The sequence below is a fragment of the Centropristis striata genome, chromosome 13, assembly GCF_030273125.1.
Source record: "Centropristis striata isolate RG_2023a ecotype Rhode Island chromosome 13, C.striata_1.0, whole genome shotgun sequence".
Taxonomy (NCBI): domain Eukaryota; kingdom Metazoa; phylum Chordata; class Actinopteri; order Perciformes; family Serranidae; genus Centropristis; species Centropristis striata.
The window spans coordinates 6790621-6813120 of record NC_081529.1 but is presented as its reverse complement, the minus strand read 5'-3'; the positions used below and the strand labels follow the sequence as shown (position 1 = coordinate 6813120).

The window sequence follows — 22500 nt, the reverse complement described above, 5'->3', positions numbered from 1 at the left end:
CCACTAATGGATCATCATATAATCTCAATTTATTTAATCTTTTTTGTGCTCTAGAATCAAAGTCTGACTATCCTGAAGAGAAAACTGGAGGCCGACCTCACCAGACTGTCCAGTGAGAATGAAGAGCTGATCTCAGAGTTTCGCTCTGCTGATGAGAGAGCCAAGAAGGCTGTGATTGATGTGAGCTGCATGACTACAGAGACAAGTTTCATGTCACAGTAAAGGCATAATATACATGAAGCTATTTTAGTCGATGAGTTCAGTTAATGTTCTTTTTGTCAAGCCAGAAACTGTCAAAATGAATTGAGCGTTCATTCATGTGTCTCCCTGAAGGCAACGCGGCTGTGTGAGGAGCTTCGGCAGGAGCAGGACCGCAGCTCCCACCTGGAGAAGGTCAAGAAGAACCAGGAGCAGAGCCTCAGAGACCTCACACTGAAGCTGGAGGAGGCTGAGCAGATGGCTCTCAAGGCCGGAAAACGCACCATCCAGAAACTGGAGGCCAGGGTGAGGAGCTGGGCCGATAGCGGGCAGCGGCATTTCTTTAAAAGTGACAAAACTGGAACAGGTCAGACGCCATAGTTGGCCTGAGGCCTCTTATCCAAAATGTTGTGTCAATTCTTCCGCTTAGATCAAGGAGACGGAGAATGAGCTGGACCAGGAGCAGAAGCGCCACGTGGAGACGGTGAAAACTCTCCGTAAGGGAGAGCGCCGACTGAAGGAGCTGGTCTTCCAGACGGAGGAGGACCACAAGACCAATCAGCGCATGCAGGAGCTGGTGGAGAAACTCCAGAACAAGCTCAAGTCCTACAAGCGGCAGATAGAGGACGCTGTGAGTATGAGTGGTGACGCAGGATTTATAATTTAATCTCTTTATAATGAATGGTCTGGATGTTCAGCAAAAAAAACTTTTTTGTACATATTATGAGTACATATTATGCTCATTTTCACATTTATACTTGGGATAAGGGTTTCTACTAGAATGCGTTTTTTGTTTTAGCATCCAAAAAACACTTGATTTTTTTCATCCACTGAGACATCCAGTCTGTCTCAGTAAACCCATACTCCTCCGCTATGTGATCTAGGCGTGGTGGCCAAGTGGTAAGGCGTTGGTCTCGTAAACCAAAGATCGTGGGTTCGACCCCCATCCATGCCTAGTAATCTCAATGGCAATGAGGAGCTATTTGGTCTTGCTCTTATAAGAATCTATAGGCGAGTTTCCATTAGCAATCCCACTCCCATTAGCATAGGAGAGATGATCTGCCCAGTTTCACCGGGTAGCGGCTCAGAAAGAGCCTGAGGCAGGTGCTTCTTTCTTACTGAGTCGACGCTGATTGGATACGGTTGATATGACATGAGTAGAACTCCTCACAACCACAACATAACAGCGCCATTTAAAAAGAAAAGAAAAGCAGAGCAGACTGAGACGAATCAAGAAAAAAGAAGAGAAGATGATGGATAAAGGAAAAATAATGTCGACTGCTTGGACTTGCCGCGTACCTGTAAAAGTACCTGTATGGGAACAGAGGCCATGGGGAACTAACTAGTGGGCGGGGTCAAAACACTCAGCCGCTTTACAAAAAGGACTCAGAAAGGACTTAGTGGAAACATGCCTCATGTGATTGGCCTTATAAAGGCTATCTGTTGGTTTACTGTTGGAGGGTTGGTGTTACAACTCCTGGTCCCCACAGCTACATGCTGTAGAAAAAAAGAATCACAATTTCTTGCGCTCCTTGGCTTTCTGGCAGAGACTTATATGAGAACATTCATACTGCTTGTCAGGTTAGATATGAGGCCAGGAGCTAGTTAGCTTAGCTTAGCATCACAACTGAAAACAGGGGGGAACAGCTAGCCTAGCTCCATCCAAAAAAACAAAGTCTGCCTACCAGCACCTCTCAAGCTACTACTACTAGCTAAGTACTTTTTTGCCCTTTTAGTTTCAGAGTGTTATTAATTTATACAACACCTGTTCCAAAAAAGTTGGGACACTACAGAAACATCAATAAAACAGAATGGGATAATTTGCTAATCTTTTTTGACACAGATACAACTGAAAACTGTACAAAGACAATATATTTAATGTTCAAACTAATATGGTTGTTTTTTTTGTTAACATAATCAAGTAAATATGATCTCCTTGAAATATTACCATAACTGGTGTTGTTTTAATGCCGTAAAGCCACATCTCTTCTTCAGAGAGACTATTCTGCATATTAAAAGTCAGTGTAGCATTAAATCTGTTAATGCATAATGTTGCTTCAATGGACCAATATGAGCGTTGCACCAATTCTCTCATTTAACTCTCCTCCAGAAACATAAGATTTCCCAAAATGTTAAACGATTCCTTTAAATTGTGTCACTTTTAATTATGATACGTTGATCTCATAGATAGAGCCTCAGATATTTAAAATATGTCAATCAAAAAAATAGGACACTTTCATTGAATTCCTTAAAAGCAGATGTGCTAGAGAGCAAACTGAAGACATTTATTGTAACAAACTCACTCTTCACCTGTTGGCCTTGTCCCTGCAGGAGGAGCAGGCAAACAGCAGCCTGTCTAAATACAGGAAGACAATCCATGAACTGGATGATGCTGAGGAGCGTGCTGAAGTGGCAGAGATGACTCTGAATAAAATGAGAATGAGGAACCGAGCCTCCACCACTAAGGGCTTCACCTCGGTGGAGATCGTCCAGGTCACCAAGCCTTCCAGTGGAGGACAGGAAGGGTAGAGGGGAAGAGACACGCATACACATCGCCAGCAGGTAGGCAGTTAAACAGAGCAGCAGCAGCAACTATATCTAAATGTCTATATCTATGTAAGTCTGTCTTTTCTTCCACAGAGTGACACACACCCATTCAGCCCTCCAGAGGACATTTGACTGAGGAAGAATCAACTGAAAGTCTTAAAAAGCCCAGACAGAGCTCCAGACAGTCTTAAATAATTAAGAGTCTTTAACATCACCAATAGTCTTAATCAATATAGTCTTAGGATTGGTCACTTCACCTTGTCGACATTAGCCTCCACGCTAAGTATGTTAGTATGTCTTGTATGTGTCTGCAGGCTTTGAATGTAAACTGTGGAACTTTCAGGTGCTGAGCTTCAGTTTCATGGTTCAGGAAAGTGCTTAGAATCTCATATTGTTTATTAGTGTGTGTGTATGTATGTATGTGTAGTGTGTGTGTCTTTGCCTTGCAGGTTCTCAGTTCGTGTCTCTACTCTGGGGGAGGAGTGGGTGAAGCTGTGCTCTCACGTCAACGACAGAGAGCCCACCTGTGTGTGTCGCTCCTGCATGTGTGTTCAAAGTGTAGCATGCAAAGTCTTAATAAACGACAAGCAAATGAGCAGAAAGGTCTGTGCTTTATTCAGGGGAGCGGGACTAACTCAATGAAGCACACATCATGTTTACACTAAATTTATTGTTTTTGACTTTATATATCAGGTAAACATGGCCTGAGGCTTGTTATAATGTCTTTACACACATTGATTTAAAAATGTGCATCATGCAGCTATAATATGAACTGATGAATTATACCTAGATTTTGACACAAGGCCTATCTACAAGGCTGCATTGAAGCTGCTTTAATCAATATTTTATATATATATAATATAATATGAATATAATGTGAAAAGGGTCACTCGCAGAGAGCACTGTTTGGCTCAAGCGTCACCCTTCTACTTGACCTTGCTTTTCAAAAAAAAGCTTTTTTTAAATTTATTTTTTTATATTTTTATTGCATTTTTCAAAACACAGAACTGCTCAGACATGACAGAAAAGAGGAGTAAAAAAAACAATACAGAATGTGGGTACAGTATATAGAAAAATGTTATGGACAAAATAACAAATGACAGTGGGCACATTTTCAGACCAGCCCCTTCCCTATCAATCTCCTGCAGCAAGACACAACAGTATCCAGATGACAATCAATACAGAGCATACAAACACAACAAGGCCAGAAGGTGCTTGTTAGAAAGTGAGCACTTAGAACAAAAGGCTAAGCTGATTTGGGAAATCCACGAAGCAAGGAGGATGACAGTGTGGGCCCAATATGCTGCAAGTAAGAGTTCCAGACCCTATAGAAAGCATCTATTTTGGAGTGAAGCATACATGTGATGTACTCACTAGGGATGCAGTCCATAACGATGTTGTGCCATGATTTTTTTGTTGGAGCAACATTCTTGATCCAGATGAGTAAAATATTCTTTCTAGCAGCAAAAGTTAGTATATTGAAAAGTCTCGTGTGTTTATTGTCAGTGATCTGATTATCCGTGAGACCAAGTATCAGGCACATAGGGTCGATCCGTATTGAGACACCAAAGATAGCAGTCAGCTCATTCACAATACTAGACCAGTACATTTGTAACTTCACACATGACCAGAGGCAGTGAAAGTAATCTCCAGTCTCAGAATTGCATTTCCAGCAAAGTGGGGGATTATTAGTGTCCATTTTGTTCTTGACAACAGGTGTTATATGTTTGCGTTGTACAATTCTGAACTGTATGGATTTGGTGTGATTACACACAGAGATTTTCATGGCCTGAGACCAGACTTCCCGCCAGTCAGCATCATCTATGACAATGCCAAGATCTTTCTCCCAAGCCTGCTTGGTGGTTTGTGAGGTATGAGGAGTTTAGCGCTCTGTAAAAAACAATAATACATTTCTTACTAATCTGTAGAGACAGGGCCTTCTCAACACTTGAAGTGGTGTTATTAGTCGTTAAGGTGGTGTTTTTAATTATAGCAAAAAAGCTTTTTAAAGAGGACATATTATGCTCATTTTCACCTTTATACTTGGGTTTCTACTGGAACACATTTATGTTTTAGTATACAAAACACTTGATTTTTTTCATTGAGTCCGTCTGGATAAACCTTTACTCATCCGCTGTATAAAACGCTGTTTTAGCGCCTGTCTCTTTAACTCCCTCTACCTCAAAGACACAATAGGCGTGGTGGCCAAGTGGTAAGGCGTTGGTCTTGTAAACCAAAGATCATGGGTTCAACCCCCATCCATGCCTACTGATCTTAGAAATATACGGAATTGTGAAAATCTACTCATTTGGTCTACTTGTGCTTTATAGTTTCCAATAGGTGCTTTACCCTCTGTGGCATGGGAGAGATGATCCGCCCAGTTTCACCGGGTAGCGGCGCAGAAAAGTACCTACCTGAGGCAGGTCTAGTGAGGACTTCTATCTTACTGAGCTGTTACCAACTAGTCGACGCTGATTGGATACGATTGATATGACATGAGTAGAACTCGTCACAACCACGTAACAGCGCCATTTTTAAACAAATAAGCAGAGCAGACTGAGACGAACCAAGAAAAAGAAACTAAAGGAGAGAAGACGATGGATAAAGGAAAAGGAATGTCTCGACCATTTGGACTTGCCTTATGTGTTGAGTGGGCGTGGTGGCCAAGTGGTAAGGCGTTGGTCTCGTAAACCAAAGATCATGGGTTCAACCCCCATCCATGCCTGGGTCTTGTAGAAGCAGGTGTCCTTTGAAAATCAAAACAGGAACTATTTGCTCAGCAGTTACTGTAGTGTGTGTGTGTGTGACAAGCTGTTATTTTTTGGGCCGGCTGTGGCTCACAAACCACCAGAGGGTCATTGTTTTGAATCCTGGTCCGTACAGCGCACATATCAAAGTATCTCTGGGTAAGATACTGAACCCAAAACAGCTACTGTGTGAGTGCATTTACCTCACTGATGAGCACCTTGAATGGCAGCGCAGGGTTGTGTGAATAGGTGATTGCAGGCTTGTAGCATAAAAGGTCAGACTTTTGAAAGGTAGCTTTAGTCAATCAATATAACCTTAATATCAATAAGATATTACACCACAGTGAACAAAAGGCACCTATCTCATACATCAACATGGAATTTATTTTCATTTTAGTTTCAGATGAACGTTTCACATTTTATACAAAATCATTAGAAAATGCCTCACAGTCCCACGGCTGATCCTCATTTATCGGCTCCAGACACCGAAAGGATTACTGGGGGAATCATGCAGCATCCTGTTGAACCAGCTGATGAGGCTCAGCCTGAGCTCCCGATCAATTCAAATTATAATCCACAGTTCACTCACTTTCCCAGAGAGTTTCACATCTTCAAGCCACAGTCATAACCTGACAATATGGTACAGTGATATCTTGCCACATCTAGTAATGTACAGAGTAGAGATAGAAGAGAACGAGGAGTATCAGAGGCTGTCACTCAAATCTGACAGCTTCCTGCCTTTCTCAGCTGATCCTCACCAAAATGTCTCTGATGTATGGACAAAGTACCACGTCAACAACACCATGCATGTTTTCTTACGCATGACACATCATTGGTTATGATTGGTTATGTAGATTTAAAAAAAGATCATTAATATCAGAGTTTAAAATCAACCAATGACTGCAGGCCTGAGGAGGGGGAGAGGGCGGGACGGTCCACCGAGCCTCTGTTCGGGTGAGGTAAAAGTGAGGAGGGGTTTGGGTGGGGCAAGTGGAGGCTAATTACTCAGTGTTTTGCTAATGTACATGCCCAGCACACACGCACACACAGATAAAGTCTCAGCACAAGCGCACAAACACACAAACACCTCTGCCTCATGCCAAAGGCTTCTACATCTTTCTTTGAAGGGGAAACTTGAGCCAGATGAGCTGTGTGTGAGAGAGGAAAGGGTCAGAAAAAGATAGTACACACCCTCGATTAAGATCCGACAACTGAAAATAGATTTTATTGAGCCAATGCAAAGAGATCCCCCTCTCAAACAGAAGAAACCATGACACTGGGGCAGAGAGGCACTTACACAATCACTTTCATTTTACACAGTGCTTGCGTCTGTGTGTCTTAAGTGGAGACACAGCTACATTTTTTTTCCTTGAAATCAAACGTCCAACACACACACACACACTCACAGATACTCGTTTTCACATTGGAGCATGTGTTTTTTTTAGCAGTTGGCACATGTACATGCAAAGCGTCAGTTTGGCCAGCGCAGGCAAACCGAGGGGAAAAGGGGAGCGAAAGGAAAGGAGGAAGAAAAAAGGTTAACAGACAAACTGACAGACAGGCTCGTGAACACTCTGAGCGTTTAAAAACACCCCCTCTTTGATCCTGCCCCTGCCCCCCTTGTGTCACATGTTCATAGCAGCACCAGAGGAGCCCTCTGATTGGTGGGTACAGCCGTCCGTTAAATCAGTCAGTTTCAAGGATGAGTGGCGGCTGCTCGTTCTCTTCCTCCAAGCGCAGGTCGTTGAGGTCGTCTTCTAGCCCCGCTCCTCCCACTGCGCCTTGCTCTTCGCAGTAACCTATGAAACAAGAGGTCAAAGGTCAAATACTGAAACAAACAACTCCACATGACTTACATTCTGTAGTTGAGTTATAATGAATGTCAAGCGGAAAGGTTTTTTTTCTTAACTTCCTTCCTAAAATGACTTACTTGTATAATTATATTAGTATAACATATGCATAGCATAGAGACAAATATGGAAAAGCCAAAGTTATAGGGAAAAGAATAAAGGGATAAAAAGAAATGCATTTCAAATTTTAAAAAATGCATAAAAATAGTTATTTATACTCATATAGTATAGTAATATATGCAGATTAACCAATGAACCAAAAAAAGAAAATTCTAAGAATTATTCTTTCACTATTTGTTAAAGGGATGAAAATAAATAAATTACATATATAAAACAAAAATACACAATAAAAAAATATGACAAAAATAAAAAAAATGCATGCAGAAAAAATAATGTAACTTCTGTGCAATTAAATTAATACATTTTTGGGGAAATACATGAATAAATATATACACAATGTAAATTAACCAATAAATGTAAAAATAAATGAAAACACTTTCTTTCTTTCTTCACAACTGGTCATATGAAGTGTTCCATGCAAACATACCTTTAGTGACAGCAGCACTGTAGGTTTGGGCCACAAGTGGGCGGTCATGTGGCCCCTGCTCAAGGATCTCATTGGCTGGCTCCGCACTGCCGTCCAACCTGAAGAGAGTCAGTGACACGATCTCAGTATATCTCTTAAACTTTAGATTAAAGTGCTCAGTGAGCTGTGCATCGTCACTCTACATCTGCTACAATCACTCTGGATTTACTGTGTGTGTGTGTGTGTGTGTGTGTGTGTTACCTGTGCTGCTTCATAAGTGTGCATTCCCCTCCCTCTTGTGGATCCAGGTTGTACAGATAAAGATAACCATCAGCCGCTGCCACCAACAACCTGGGAATCTTCTGAATCCTAAAATGATAAAAAGATTGAAACATCTCAGAGCTCATTGAATGATGAAGTGCCTCTGGTTTACTGAACACCAGTTTTAGCTCCCATGGCTTGTGTGTTGTTGTTGTTGTTATGCAACTGCAGAGACTGTGTTTGGATCACAGTTTCTTTGGCTGAAGTAAATTAAATAGTTGTGTGCATTGTGTGGCCTTGTGGATCCGAACTAAATCTACACAAACAAACTAACTGACCGAGGCAGCGGTAGACCAGCAACTCCTGTGTTTTGCCAAGTAAAAATATTGTTTTTGTCAAAGGAGTCAGGTGGCTTTGACAAGAGCATGGAAAACAACTTCAGTTCCCCCTGCATAAACAGATTACTAAAACAGGACTGTCTGACAGCAGGGTAAATGGATAAATGTTAAATATAGCATAAACTAATACTTCACCCCACTTCAATAAATCTGAACTGTCCCTTTGAGCGATTAATCTTTTTAGTCAGCATGAGCAGCAATAAAAGGACTGCATTTGTTAACCATCAGCTTCTGAATATTAAACTTTCTGTGTATGTAATTTTGGCTCTGAGAGCAGACAGGCACAGACTCATGCCAGTGTTTCCCACAGGATATTATGAGACTCTTTTTTTCTCCATAAAAGCCCAAATTTGGTGGCCTCTTGCACCTAATGCAACTATTCCATCATATACACTCATCTTAATCATTCCATATTTTAGGAATTATTTTACAGGAGAATAAGGGTTCTTGTCTATTTTACTTAAGGCATCTTATTTTGAAAGTCTTGTAAATTCTGTGGGTGATTCTGTTAATATATTATGCTCTTATTTTGAAGCTACATGTGTTTAGCGACAAAAAGTTATTCAGAACAGTAAGTCACAGTTAAGTGTGATTAAAACAACTTTAATTGTTAGCTAATGTTAGCTCGCGGCTACCGAACGGCATAATGCAGCAGTGTTTTTGGACCTCTGAGCAACAGGTTGATAGCATTTAGTTCGGCGCGCACACGCAGATGGAGCGATCATGTGGGGGCGGGACTGACACAGACAGGTAGACACGTTTCTCTGTCATGCTAAAATAGTTTTGAAGCGGAGAAGTGGGGCGGGAAGCTCGGTAAATTCAGTGCGCGTGCATGTCTGGGCGGAGGACGGAGAGGTGGGGGCAGGGGTTTGACTGACTGACACTCTGCTGAGCAACGGCAACACAACTCAAAATAAATTTCTATTATGAATAATGTAAATATGCTTTCAATAGCTTAAAATGTGACGTTAGCGCAGCACATGAGACTATGGCGGGCCGCCAGAGTCTAGGTAAGTAATGGGAAAACCTGCATGCATATTATTTCTGAATCCACTTTCACTTCATGTTTCAAAGGAAGAGCTGATATAAGCAGATGTGTGTATGTGTTTGTGTGTGTTTCTATGTGTGTATACTCACACAGCTAATGCGCAGATGTTCTTATGTCCGCAGAAGGGCAGACGTACAGTGGCGAAGGCTCGCCCCTGGGTGAACATTTCTGTAACCTGAGAAGGCAGGTAGGTGGTGGACGCCATCAGGACCTTGCCCAGGTAACCTCCCCATGTGGTGGGCTCCTCCGCTGGCCTACACACACACAGACACACACACACAGACACACACACACACAGAATGTGAAGAGCCTCTGTTTCTCTAAGGAACATGAATAAGTAAAGGGAAAGGAAACTCCAGCTCCCTCACAAGCTTTTTTAAAAATTCGATGGAATAGGATCGAGACTGAAATGTACGTACACATACTTCTCCTTCTGCGTCTCTAATTTGAAGATGTGGACCGTCTCTGTGTTGCTGGAGGCCGACAGGTACAGGCCTTCCATACTGAACGCCAATGAGCAGATGCTCACACACCTACAGATAAAAAACACACATGTACATGAAAGTCAATCACATAAAAACTACTTCAACTTCTGAACTGTATCCATCAATCATCAGATCACCTACCTCTTTACTCCTCTTCGAAACTCAAAGAGCTTCTGTCCCTCTGGGATTGAGAAGACGCGGATGACTGTGCCCTGAGGAAGAGGAAGATAGGGATGACAGCACTTGTAAGCAAAGCAATAACGATGATCTGTATTTGCTCAGGCGGAAAACAAAACCACACACAAACAGGCCACACAGACATTGTGTGAATGTGCAGTGACTGTCCTACCTTCTCTGAGGCTGTGGCCAGTTTGGTTCCACTGGCATCGAAAGCCAGAGCCGCTAAAGGGCTGTCATGGGCTGGAATCATATTAGCCGCTCGCTGGAAAACACATAAAGACTCTAGTTAGAGATGCCTCAGAAAAGAGGAAATAATGATGATGGCTGTCCGAATAGTGAGGCCAGTGTTTGACAGGAAATTTTACATTGAATTTACATATAATTTAATAAGCAACAGAAACCAGCACCACAGCTGTACACGCAACAAGTATTTGCTTCTCGTGAACAGAGGCCATTCTGAAATACTCGGATCATCTGCTACACAAAACCTTTATGGACCAAAAAAACAGCAGTGGACGGCTCCTCTCTCTCTGTTGCAGGACGGAGAGATACAAAAGATCCTTCTCTCCTACAGACATCAGGCTGTCTCATTCTGACAGAGATTCTACCAGACTAACTGAATTTACCCTCGGGGATAAATAAAGTCATTTTGATTTTGATTTGATTGTTATTGTATGTACACAAGGAAATACAAGCTTGTTTGCGTGAAAGATTTAATAAACATGCTCTATTAAAGGTTCTATGTGTAACTAGAAGAAAATCCTTGTATTTAATGACACCAGTGAACTGTAACCAGCATCCGGTTGCTCACACTGTGTGGTTACGTCTAAGTATCCTGGGCACCGACCAAACACACACTGATTGACCGACATCCTGTTGATAGAATGCTGGAAAATAAATACAGTCATATTTAGGATTGTATTATTATCCAAAGTAGTGTTAGCTGATAAAAAAAACCTTGCAAAATAAACAGCAAGCTCGCAAACTTACTAGCAAATTAGAAATATAGAAAAAGGTTTGTGTTAGCAAGCAAGCCAACATTAGCTGACATTAACCAACTGAAACTATAATGTCACAGCTTCTTTGCAAGTGTTGAACACTGTTTGTGCGGTAGGGGGTTAAAAGAGAGGTCTGTAATTCAAAAGATGTAAAATACACGATTTGTTCATAAAGTTGGACAGAAAATATTTTTTTTACCTCTATCCATGAAATGATTGTGACAATTTGATGTATTCTTGACAGATCAATCTCTTCCAAACAAATCATAATGAAAATGAAACCACAATTAACTGTCTGTGTCTGAAAATAAAATGATTTCAACTTCACAGCGTTTATAATAGAGGATTGTGATTTTATGAAAGTCAAATTAGTTTGAATGAATTGTCTTTAATTTGAAATCGTTCAAACTTGATTTTGGGAAAAAGCGACAGCCCTAGTGTCTACCTTTGGCTGCAAAAACAATCTGCACAGAAATGACACTTTAATGCCATAAGCGGCACCGCAAACCCACACCCAGGTGTTGGTGCAGATAAAGGGAGGGGGCTTTTAAATTATGATGTTGGGCTCAGTTGCCGTTGACTGTCTACAACCAATACATCCCATTCTTTAGATTTTCCCAGCCAACCGCCCCGAGTCTTTTATACATAGACATCAGTCCACAGGCTGTTAAAGGCGACCAAGAAAGTTGGGGAATGTCTCAGTGTTTCAGTTATGTTACAATCTGTTAACACACTAGCAAAACAAAGTGATAAATACAAAAAAAGTGTTCCACATAGTGCCTTTAACCCACTTACGCCGGGAAAGCATTACCGCATTTCTACCATTGAAACCGGGATCGCTGTTGTGTCACTCTACCATTAAGGCCGGGACAGCGGATACGTCATTTTGTAGTACTTGTATTTTTTTCCACCTATTTTCGGTCTCTTGGCCAATGAAGTGCATCAGAATCATGATCAGAATACATGTGGGAGTGTCGCAATGCAACATTGGACTTTTCCAGAACTTTGAAATCATGGCGGAAGACGACTATAGCGGAGGAGCTCAGCAGTAAGTGACAGAAGCGATCTTGATGAAAACAGCGCCGATGATTTAATTGCTGATCCGGACTTTGAACCCTCGGAACCAATCGACCGGCATTTATGGATGAGGAATATGTTTTTAGACGACATATTTTCACCGAAGAACAGACAGATTTGTGGCCATCTGGAGATAATAATAATATTATTAATAATATATTAATATTAATAATAATAATAATAATAATTGATTGTGATGATGATATAAGAAATCATGACTGTTTATGTCTTATATTACTTTATGCGTCGTTGAGTACCCTGAAAAGTGCAATATATAAAATGTATTATTATTATTTATTATTACTATTATTATTATTATGATAATTTTTTTTTTATTACAGTAGGGTAATGAGAACTATGTCTATTTCTTCCAATGGTCATATCATGTTTGCATCTTGCTAATGTATTAGTATTATGCATAGGATTTTTATTTAGTCAAATGTAACATTTGCTGAGTTTGTTGATTTTTTTAAAAACTTTATTGAAGGTTTGGACAAATAAATTTCTTTCTAAACTTCTCATGAAAGCCACGGGTATAAGCTCTCAAATACTTTTTGAATTTCATTTCTATCTGCTACAGAGGCTGAAAAATCTTCTGTTGAATTTCCAGAAAAACTTCGGGTTTTAGGGGGTTCTTTCAAAATCGCCCAGAGGTTTTCCAGGCATGTTTTTCCAGGCGTTTTAGACCTTAATGGGTTAAATACAGACAGTAAAGGGTAGGGGGCTTGGCTGTGTTGGTGTTCACCTACCAGGTTGACTGTGTCAAACACTTGAACTTCTCCTATCGTAGCACTGCCTGGGTACGCCAGATAACAGTTATCATTGCTGATAGAAAGAGCGCACAGTCCTGGAGAAATATTAGCACAAACAAACATAAACTAATTAACAAAGTCAGAAAGATCATTCAGATTCAGGCAGAACGACGTTTATCTGAAGTTGATAACAAGTGAAATTGAAAGAGTGACTCATGTACATAGTGAGACTATAATCATCATCAGTTTAGAATACTTCTGACAGCATGAATGGGTTTTTGTTCAGTGGGTGTATTAAAGAGACAAATATCAGGGGGAGTAACTCAGATCTCAGTGACAGTTTCAGCCTTTAGGGCAATGGAAAAGAAATTGAGTAAACTGTGAACTAAAAATGCACTTATAACAATGAAAGAGAAACCAAAATACCCAAAACATGAGTCATGTCCCTGGTTTCAGTTTGAGAACACAATGTACTAAAAAGGAAAAACCCTCTTTACAAGCATATTTAACCTATGATCATTATACCATCACATGCCACATACTACACCTACTATATTATACATACAGCACTATGTTGCATGACTCACCTGAAGGGTTGGGGGGAGTTTCTCTGATAGTGTGCAGCACTTTCATGTCTCGGATGTTGTGAATGTAAAGCGACTCCTCCAGACACACTATCAGCCTCTGCAGAACCATTCAACATCACTGTCAAAGGCAAACACTCACCAGACATTTTGCTGCACTGATGCATTATTCAACTACGATATTTTCCAAAGATAAACATGTCTTCTGTTTGTTGAATATGTGGCTATTTCAAGAGACAGAAGTGTTTCTTCGCCCTCGTCTTCCTACCTGTCTGTTTAGTTTAACAGCCAGTATGGTGTTGGAATAGGAGTAGTTGCAGATCTCGGTTCCCTTCTTGAAGTGACAGACTTTGAGCTTCCTGGGGGCCTTCAGGCTGACAATGGCCACCAGGCTGCTGGAGAACAGACGCTCCACGATACACACATCCTCCGTGTCGGCTGCAGGGACACACAGACACAAAAATCATCACTTCACAACATTCTTGTCATTTATTATTAGCTGCCTCTCTGTGACCTCAACAATTTAAGGGAGTGGAATGAAAGCCTGATATAATAACCACATTTGTGCCGTAAGCACAGAGGGTTTTTTAAATTCCTGAACACAACTTGTAGCCCACTATATATGTTCAGTAAATGTATTGAGCCAAAGCTGGGTTCATGTATTATAGATGAGAGCACTTAGTGAGGCAACTCACTCATCGTCTTCCTCTGACTACACAACCTGAGTCTCCTGATACCTGATTTGCATTGGCTATTCAAATTGAACAGGATTATCACCAAACATCACCATACATGGTTAGTTCACATGCATATTAAGACTGTTGCAGAGATCATACTATACTCAAATAATGAAAAGCAATCTTGATCTTTTAGTTATTGGGTTTTTGAAAAAAATGCTGACAATCTTTATTAATATTTAAAGTAGCAGTAATGCTCTAATGGTGCAGTGATTGTGTCTAGGCAGCGTGCATTAAGATTAAACACAATGATTCAAAAATATGACTGAGCAATAATTATAACCTGACAGACTAATGGGCCAACATTTGCCTATCAAAGACATATCTGCATGTATCGGTATGAGCGTATATGTTTTCTGATATGAGCTGATATTACAACTTTAAAAATGCTTGGGGTTATTAACAAATAATATAACAATCTTTTTTCTCATAAATTCTTTCAGCAATTGACAGATACTGAACATATAGAGATCATAACTTAGCTAGACATTTTAATTATTTTTTTATGAAATGATCAGCAACTGACTAACATTCCTAACATACAGTACTAGTTAGCTATTTTTTTAATTTATTTTCTCATTTTTCATTTCCAAAATGGTTTGAAAATGAAATACATTATATGTATAATAACGTTAAATATTGTTTTATAAACGCTTAAAAGAGAGAGGGCAAAGGAAAGTAAGAACAGGGCTTGGACAATACTTACTACATTCATATATCTGCTCCAATTTGTCCACAGAGGACAGGGAGAAAAACTTGTATCCTGATTTGGTGCCAACAGCTAAGGACCTACATTTATAACAGAAAAGCACACAACAGCTGCGTTGAACAATCATTGCATCAGCAAGCTATTACACACAAACACACACACACACACAGCTTATTATGATACACTCAGATGTCGTTATTACAGCTCACAGAGGCGTTTCACCCTGGACCCTGCAGACATCAGTGTGTTCAGTGTGGATGTCCCGTTATTGTCTCAGATTGTGACAGTGGTCACAGGACTGGAGATGTTTTGCAATAAAAGCAGGCCTCTGCGGTCTAAAGCAGTCAACAACAAAATTCAGCTGACTACTGCTTATTGCACTACAACCTCATATGTTTCTAACTACATGTCTTATTGACGGCCGTCCACCAGAAACACAGTGACCCAGTTTGACTGTTAGAGCATGAAACAGTGTCTTACTGTAGCGCCAGTCCTGCAATAATAAGTCACTCAGTGCTTGCGCATGAAACATACAAAATCCAATAATTTATCTACCTCTATTTTCTACAATTAAATATATCGGCCATAACAACATTCACCATAGCCTCCTTATAAGTTACATGACACCTAACCTACATGTGTTTAGTGGCTAAAGTTAGCCTCGGACCTCAAAGCATCATGTTAGCTAACAGCTAAGCTAGTGACGGGGAAAATAATACGTAGCCTGCGTCAACTGGACACTCAGCTAGCTGATGTCAGCGTCTAATAGTAATAATTTCTAAAGTGACAAATCACATCCAGTTTATTTCACATGGATCCCTGTCACCCCGTCAGGCGCCCAGACAAGCACACACTGAGCTAGCTACCGTCAGCTAGCTAGCTGACAGACGGGCCGTCGGACCCAGACCTGTCCCTGTCCCCGGCCTGTCTTACGTGTTGTCCTGGTTGAAGTTGGCGAAGAGAAGCTGGCTTCCGCCAGTTTCCCCGCTTTGACTGGCCAAGTTCATGGGCTCGGCACCATTGACATATAAAGTTCCGATAGAAGTAGCAGCAGTTGGGCTGGGACTGGTACTGTGATAGGGCCAGACGTGTTGCCTTCACGGAGCCATCTCTTTCCTCCGCTGTAGTGATTGTTGTTGTTTTTCATAGGGGCTGTTGCTGCCCCTTACTGCGCATGCTCCGAGGACGCAGCGTGCTGTACATTTAAAGAGGCAGAACAGTTTTATCAATGCAGAGTCCTAATCAGACTAAATGGAAGCAACTCCATATGTAACAACCTATTGGAATAACCGTATTAATAACCTTAACTGGAAAAAGATCTGGAATTTACCTGCTAGATATATAATCAATAATAAGGTTAAAGAAGTATCTTTCAAGATAATTAACAGAATTTACCCATCTAAAGTTTTTTTTATTCATTTATTTTTTTTTTACAACGATTTAAGAAAGACATAGACTTAAATTGCTCTTTCCCTGAAGATGTTTTTAATTTATTTTGGTCTTGCCCTTTCTCAACTAAATTATGGGAAGATATTTTTAACCTGATTTCTTTTTCGATTGAACCTCATTCGTCCCTGTGCTTTGAACATATACTGTTTGGTTTCACTGACTTTCCTTTTGCAAAAGAAAAACAATACTATATCATCAATCTCATGATACAGTTAGCCAAATGGCATATCCATAAATGTCGTTAGGTTAATCAAAAACCTCTCTTTCTTGTCTTTGAAAATGAAACCAAACATTAAGTCTATTAAGAAATCTGCCAACATGAAAGCTATAAAAACTTTGAATTTATGTACACTTTACAATGTTTTTGTATGACAGCTTGCCTCTGTATTGTTGAAACCCCCTGACGGCATTTTGTTGGTGTATTGTCTTGTATTGCACCATGTTGCTTTAAAAAAGTTAAAAATAAATAAATAAAAAAACCTTAAAAAAACAACTAAATGGAAACATATACATAAACCACATAACAGTAGTGATACTTAGTGTCTTATATCTTGTCTCCACAGAAAAGAGTGAGTGGGAGCACAAACCGCTCTCCTGTAAAGTCTCCACTGTGTATTAACTATTTATGATTTGGTGTAACGGCGCCACCTAGCGTCAACATGTGCAAACAACATTTAAAATGAATGGCGAGCATTGTACAGCTACATTTAGGTTCAACTTTATTGTCATTCCACATAATACAGACTCTCAGACAACAAAATGCAGTTTAGGATCTAATCATAAGAGCAAAATGACAGTTATGTGCAGAAAAGTGTATGAATATAGTATATACTGAATATCTAAATAACACCATAATTGTACACGTTGTTTCTACTGTTTATATTTTATACAAATATTTTTGTATGTTAACTTTTTCTTTTCTTATTATTTTCTTTTTATGCTGCTGTATTTTCTGTTATGCTGTAGCACTCGCCTTTGTCTTTGTCTTTTTATTTTTTTGTACTTTGTTTATTTTGCACCTATTTGGCAATAAAAGTGATTCTGATTCTTATTTACAGTATGAATAGTATTACAGTGGTAGAAGAAGTATTCCGATCTTTAACTTCAGTAAAAGTATCAATACAGTGTAAAGAGTCTGTTATGAGATGTAAAGGTGTATTCAAATTGTCACTTTCAAAAGTATAAAAGCATGAGAATCAGAACATACTTAAAGCACAAAAAGTATTCATCATGCAAAATGGACCATTTCAGAATCCTAAATATATGTTATATTAAGAAATTGTAATTATAGATGCACTCATGCCTTGCATCAATGTTGCAGCAGGTAAAGGTGGAGCTCATCTAAATTATTTTAAATGGGCGGTGTAACCTATAATTATTACAATTAAGTAACTAGTGTCTAAAGCTGTCTCTGTGATATAGTGGAGTAGAAGTATAAAGTAGTTTAAATGGATTTACTCAAGTACCTCAAAGTTACACTTAACAGTATTTGAGTAGTTTTTTCTTAAAGCATGAATTTTCCATTTATTTTAATATATGCTTTATGGTGTGCATATTATATATATATATATGTGTTTTTACCACATTGTAAAAGCAATATATATCTTAGGTAATATAAAGAATATCAATAATAATTAATTTTTTTAATATTTTGAAAAACAAAAGTAAAAATTGCATTATGCATTGTTATAATGCATACTTTACAAACCTACATAATGTAATGCAAAGCCATGTTTTAATAGTAAGAGCGGTGATAAATATATTAAAATCATATATATGAAATACATATTCATTTATGGTGAATACAGGGGTATTATTACACAGTATATTCAACAACATATTACAAATGCATGTATGGCTAAATAAATATACTATTTGAACAAGGTGCACATGTAACTTTTAATATATGTTTAAACAGATATTAAATCAATATTCATACCTAAGCCTGTATTGGCCATGTATCAGATTTTGTGCGTCAGTTCCATGTGGTAGATAAGGTAGATAAATCCATTAAATTGCATTTATTTCAGCTTCTGAACTCCATGTTGGTGATTTTGTGAATGGACTGTCTTTCCATGTGAATTGTCTTTGATATGAGTGTAGAAACTTAACATACAACAATGACTCCGGTGGCGGGAGCAGCAACGTCTGAGGCGTGGGATGAGAAGGAAACAGTTGATGTGTCAACTGTGTAATTGGGGTGTGAGTCACAACAGTTTCTGTCTCCGTGCATTGGTTTCATTACAGTTTCAGGTGTAAGTCTCAGCATGTCAGAGTGTGATTGTCAGCACTGTTATACACGCCGTTGAATGGGAAATGACATAAAACTGTAGACAGTCTCTGCAGACAGCTGCTGCTTATCCTGTGTGAGGAGCTCACAGAACTAAAGACAGATGTGCAGCAGTAACACTTTCAGCTAATTAGCACAAGTATAAAAAGGAAAAATAGCAAGAAAAATATGTGACAAAGGTGAGAAAAGCACATTAGCTTAGCTGCACTGGGAGAAGAAATAAATCCACCATGAAAAACCTTTAGCTTAATGAATCCTCTGAAAGCCTCAAACAGAAAGGTCTTAGTGAGTATTACGTGCTTTATTAAAGGGGACATAATATGCTCATTTTCAGGTTCATACTTGTTTTCTGGATTCCTACTAGAAGATGTCTACATGCTTTAATGTTCAACAAAACACTTTATTTTTCTCATACTATCTGTTTGAATATACTTTAATTCACCCTTTGTCTGAAACGCTCAGTTTTAGTGCCTGTCTCTTTAAGAGCCTCTCCTGAAAACATTTGATGGGTCAGTGTTTCCAGGCTTCTACATTCTTGGAGTCTCTGCACTGTAATAGCAGCCAATGGAGTTTTTTGTCTTGCATGGAGAAATGTGATTTAAAAAATCTGTGACATCATGACCATGTAATATCCATGGCAATGGCGCTGTAATAGGGGGGGACAATAAAACTTTTTGTCCCCCCTATTTAAGGTGCTATGGAAATAAAGTGGTATCATCTACGTCAGGTACGCCTCTATTGTGGTCAGGCTTCCTTTACTGCACCTGTGATGCATACATATATAAAAAAGACATCACAACCTTATGGAAATCCTGACGGCTCGTTTAAAGGCACAGTTTCTGAATACAGGCTGTATGTATTTCTCCATGGATTTATTGTTTTGATACTTTTACAGTATTAATTTTATAGCATCTAGACCTGCTTTATAATAAAAAAGTAGAAACTGACATCTCACTTTTAAAATATGGCACCTTGAAATTTGAAAGTGGTGAATTCATTGTGCATAAACATGTATTATTGGGCTTTTAAATCACTATTTAGCAGAACAGAAATCTGCTTAAGAGCATTACAAATACATTCATTTTAAAGTGTCATCTGTAAAACTCAGTTCATCAGAGCACCTCAGTTCTTTGTGGTTGTGACTCTCTTGGCTGTGTGCTTTGGTCCAGCTGACTGTTTTCAGGGGCAGAGTGTCTGCCTTTCCTCCAGAGGTCTGTCAGCACAGGCAGAGCTCCAACACACTGTGTACTGCCTTCGGTTTACACAAGCCATAGCTTCCAAATAAACATGATGGACGGAGAGAGACGGAGGCGGGATTTGTGAAATAGAAAGCAAAGCTGTGTACCAAGACTGTAGATAAAAAGGTTTACTTTGGTGATGAAAATACACACCTAGAGATATACAGTATGTATTTTATGTACAGCTTTATGGATTTAGTACAAAGTCAGGTGACATGATCTGGAAATGTTTGAATGGAATCACTCTGAGCTCTATTTTCTATGCACTCGACACCATTATTTACCTGAGCAAATATGCTTTTGTGGCCACTGTCATTGATATTTGAATCTTATCTGTAAACACAGCCCGCAGGGTAAATGTGTAACATGTTTCTGTTTGAAGCGTGGAAACTTGTTTGGATGTGTGTGTATCTGTTCTGTCTCACACAGCTGCTGCACAGTGCCACAAAGGGCCTCTGCTGGCCACTGTTATTGTTGGATAATATTTAATTTTCCATTCAGTTTGAGTGTGTGTGTGTTTTCTGTGTGTGTGTGTGTGTGTATGTGTATTGTGTGAAGGGAAGCATGATTGAATCTGCAAAATTAAATTAAAGAAAGGAGCGAGAGAATGACAAGCTTCCTTTTTAATTATGTTGAGATAAACGTATCAGTAGTATATGTATGCACAATTACTCTTACTTCTGTATCTGCTACAGCCATGTTACACATTAAATCACTTACCTTTTAGTTCTGTCAGTTGTCTCCTGTTGGTTTTATATAACAAAGACAAGACTTCTTTACTTCCCCCCCCTAAAAATAAGGGGTTGTTAGCAGAATCTGAGGGAGTTTACATTCGCCAGGAAAAAACATACATATATACACACTATTCCAGGCTGATTCATATGTTTTTTATACTAGTAATATTTACATGTGTCTACTTTTAGGCCACTAAATAAATAAAGGACTCCATCTGTTTATTCGTGGCAGTTTGGAGCACCCAATGCCCATTTATGGGATTTTAATCTGCAGTAGAAATGTTCAGATTATTAACTTGAGTGAAAGCATCATGACATTAATATGTAACCATTTATTTCTTCCATTGCTCTACCTGTACATATTTTTCCACCAACCTGACTTTGTACACATTATTTTGTAATGTCTTGTTCTGGTATTTTTTAATATTTAATATTTATATATTTGTATTTTACATTTATTTTATGAGGGCGAGAGAGACAAACCGGAGTCAAATTCCTAGTATGTGCACATGTACCTGGCCAATAAAGATGATTCTGATTTTGATTCTGATTAATATTTTTTTTTAAATCCCAGTGCAAGTGGTCTGTCATTAAAAGTCTCTCTGAAGTAAAATTACTTAAATGTCAACCCAGCAGTGGTGGAATGTACAGTATTATTATTGTTATTATTATTATTATTATTATGTATGATAGTACACTTTTTTATCACACTATTTATTTAAGTACTATGTATATATATATATATATATATATATATATATATATATATGAATAAATCAACTAAAAAATTAAGAAACATTATTAAAGGTCAAACTACCCTGCAGTATAAAGTAGCTGAAATGTGTTCTACCAGCTGCAACACCAAAGTGATGAACACATGAATGTATCATTAATTTTAATCCATTAATATATTATATAATATCCTCAAATGGGCTAGCTTCTCTGCATAATTGGCTTTTTAGTACTTCATGTATATTTTGATGCTTTGATACTTGGTACTTTTGTACTCTTAAGTAAAATGTTGAATGCAGGACTTTGAACATGACACAGTTGGTCTAATTCTACACTGTGGTATTACTAGTCTACATTCAAGTAAAAGATGAGAGTTAGAGAATATTTTACTTATTTACTTTTTCAACCATTAGGTACAAGTATAATTGCTTTCCAGCACTTATTAAAATTAAATAAATAAAAACATTTATAACTAAATAATTAAAAATGAAACACCCAAATAACGAGGAAACACATTTTCTTTGTGTGTGTTTTAGGGGGTCAACGGTGCGTTTGGGGAACCTTGGACTTTTAACCTCCTGGCCAGACTGTGCCCTGTGCCTGTGTGTTTACAATGTTCCCCACTCTGCATATGAAGGTAACACATTACCAACAACCTTCTCAAACTCGATATAAGACTTTTAGGTTTTGTTATCACCGTCACGTGCCCTTTTTCTGTCTTTTCCTGTAGTTGGCAGTTTGAACGTGACACCAGCGAAAAAGCAAAGTGAGGCAGGAGAGGGAGTTGTTGTGTTGTGTGTGCTGCTGTGTTATCATCAGGCTGCACAGGGGAAAGGGGAGGGGAGGAGAGGAGAGAGGAGGGGTTACAAACCCAGTCCCGCGGAACATCCTGCAAACACATCTGAGACTCGGAACAAAACTCTCTACACTTTCCCCTTTCTCTCTCTCTCTCTCTCCCTC

At 39.1% G+C, this 22500-nt stretch overlaps 3 protein-coding genes and 3 non-coding genes across 7 annotated transcripts in view; 5 read left to right on the top strand and 1 right to left on the bottom strand.

Moving 5' to 3' along the window:
* Positions 1 to 3220, top strand: part of LOC131983838 (myosin-16-like) — a 29428-nt gene extending 26208 nt beyond the window's left edge. Inside the window, exons 40-44 of the mRNA XM_059348649.1 lie at positions 55 to 180; positions 334 to 504; positions 629 to 829; positions 2530 to 2760; positions 2839 to 3220. Of these exons, the coding sequence (XP_059204632.1) occupies positions 55 to 180; positions 334 to 504; positions 629 to 829; positions 2530 to 2727 (696 nt within the window). The 3' untranslated portion in view covers positions 2728 to 2760; positions 2839 to 3220. The remainder of the gene's footprint in view (positions 1 to 54; positions 181 to 333; positions 505 to 628; positions 830 to 2529; positions 2761 to 2838) is intronic.
* On the top strand, positions 1082 to 1153 carry trnat-cgu (transfer RNA threonine (anticodon CGU)). Its single transcript has one exon. It is a non-coding gene; the product is annotated as a tRNA-Thr (tRNA).
* A 1720-nt stretch (positions 3221 to 4940) lies between the features above and the next one.
* On the top strand, positions 4941 to 5012 carry trnat-ugu (transfer RNA threonine (anticodon UGU)). Its single transcript has one exon. It is a non-coding gene; the product is annotated as a tRNA-Thr (tRNA).
* A 386-nt stretch (positions 5013 to 5398) lies between these two features.
* Positions 5399 to 5470, top strand: trnat-cgu (transfer RNA threonine (anticodon CGU)). Its single transcript has one exon. It is a non-coding gene; the product is annotated as a tRNA-Thr (tRNA).
* A 383-nt stretch (positions 5471 to 5853) lies between these two features.
* On the bottom strand, positions 5854 to 16240 carry wipi2 (WD repeat domain, phosphoinositide interacting 2). 2 transcript variants are annotated; one of them, XM_059348652.1, is made up of 12 exons: positions 16031 to 16240; positions 15095 to 15177; positions 13920 to 14089; positions 13655 to 13751; positions 13065 to 13162; positions 10410 to 10502; positions 10202 to 10272; positions 9995 to 10108; positions 9665 to 9829; positions 8130 to 8237; positions 7890 to 7987; positions 5854 to 7291 (listed from the first exon to the last, which is right to left on the bottom strand). In XM_059348652.1, the coding sequence occupies exons 1-12, from the start codon at positions 16102 to 16104 to the stop codon at positions 7179 to 7181; spliced, it is 1284 nt and encodes a 427-aa protein (XP_059204635.1). In that variant the 5' UTR covers positions 16105 to 16240; the 3' UTR covers positions 5854 to 7178. The 2 variants fall into 2 exon arrangements, with proteins under 2 accessions (XP_059204635.1, XP_059204636.1); XM_059348653.1 differs by having other exon boundaries at positions 10001 to 10108.
* Positions 16241 to 22412: 6172 nt separating this feature from the next.
* mmd2a (monocyte to macrophage differentiation-associated 2a) overlaps positions 22413 to 22500 on the top strand; it is a 16106-nt gene continuing 16018 nt past the window's right edge. The window contains exon 1 of the mRNA XM_059348495.1: positions 22413 to 22500. This exon is cut by the window's right edge and continues 293 nt beyond it. The gene's annotated coding sequence lies outside the window, so the exon portion shown is untranslated.

Bases quoted from the DNA above. Each gene is read 5' to 3' on its own strand.
- wipi2 (XM_059348652.1), bottom strand. From the start codon at position 16,104: ATGAACTTGGCCAGTCAAAGCGGGGAAACTGGCGGAAGCCAGCTTCTC. The intron at 13,163-13,654 runs GTGAGTCATGCA...ATATTTCTCCAG, and splicing joins AACTCCCCCCAACCCTTCAG to GACTGTGCGCTCTTTCTATC. The intron at 10,109-10,201 runs GTAGGTGATCTG...TTTTATCTGTAG, and splicing joins TTTCGAAGAGGAGTAAAGAG to GTGTGTGAGCATCTGCTCAT.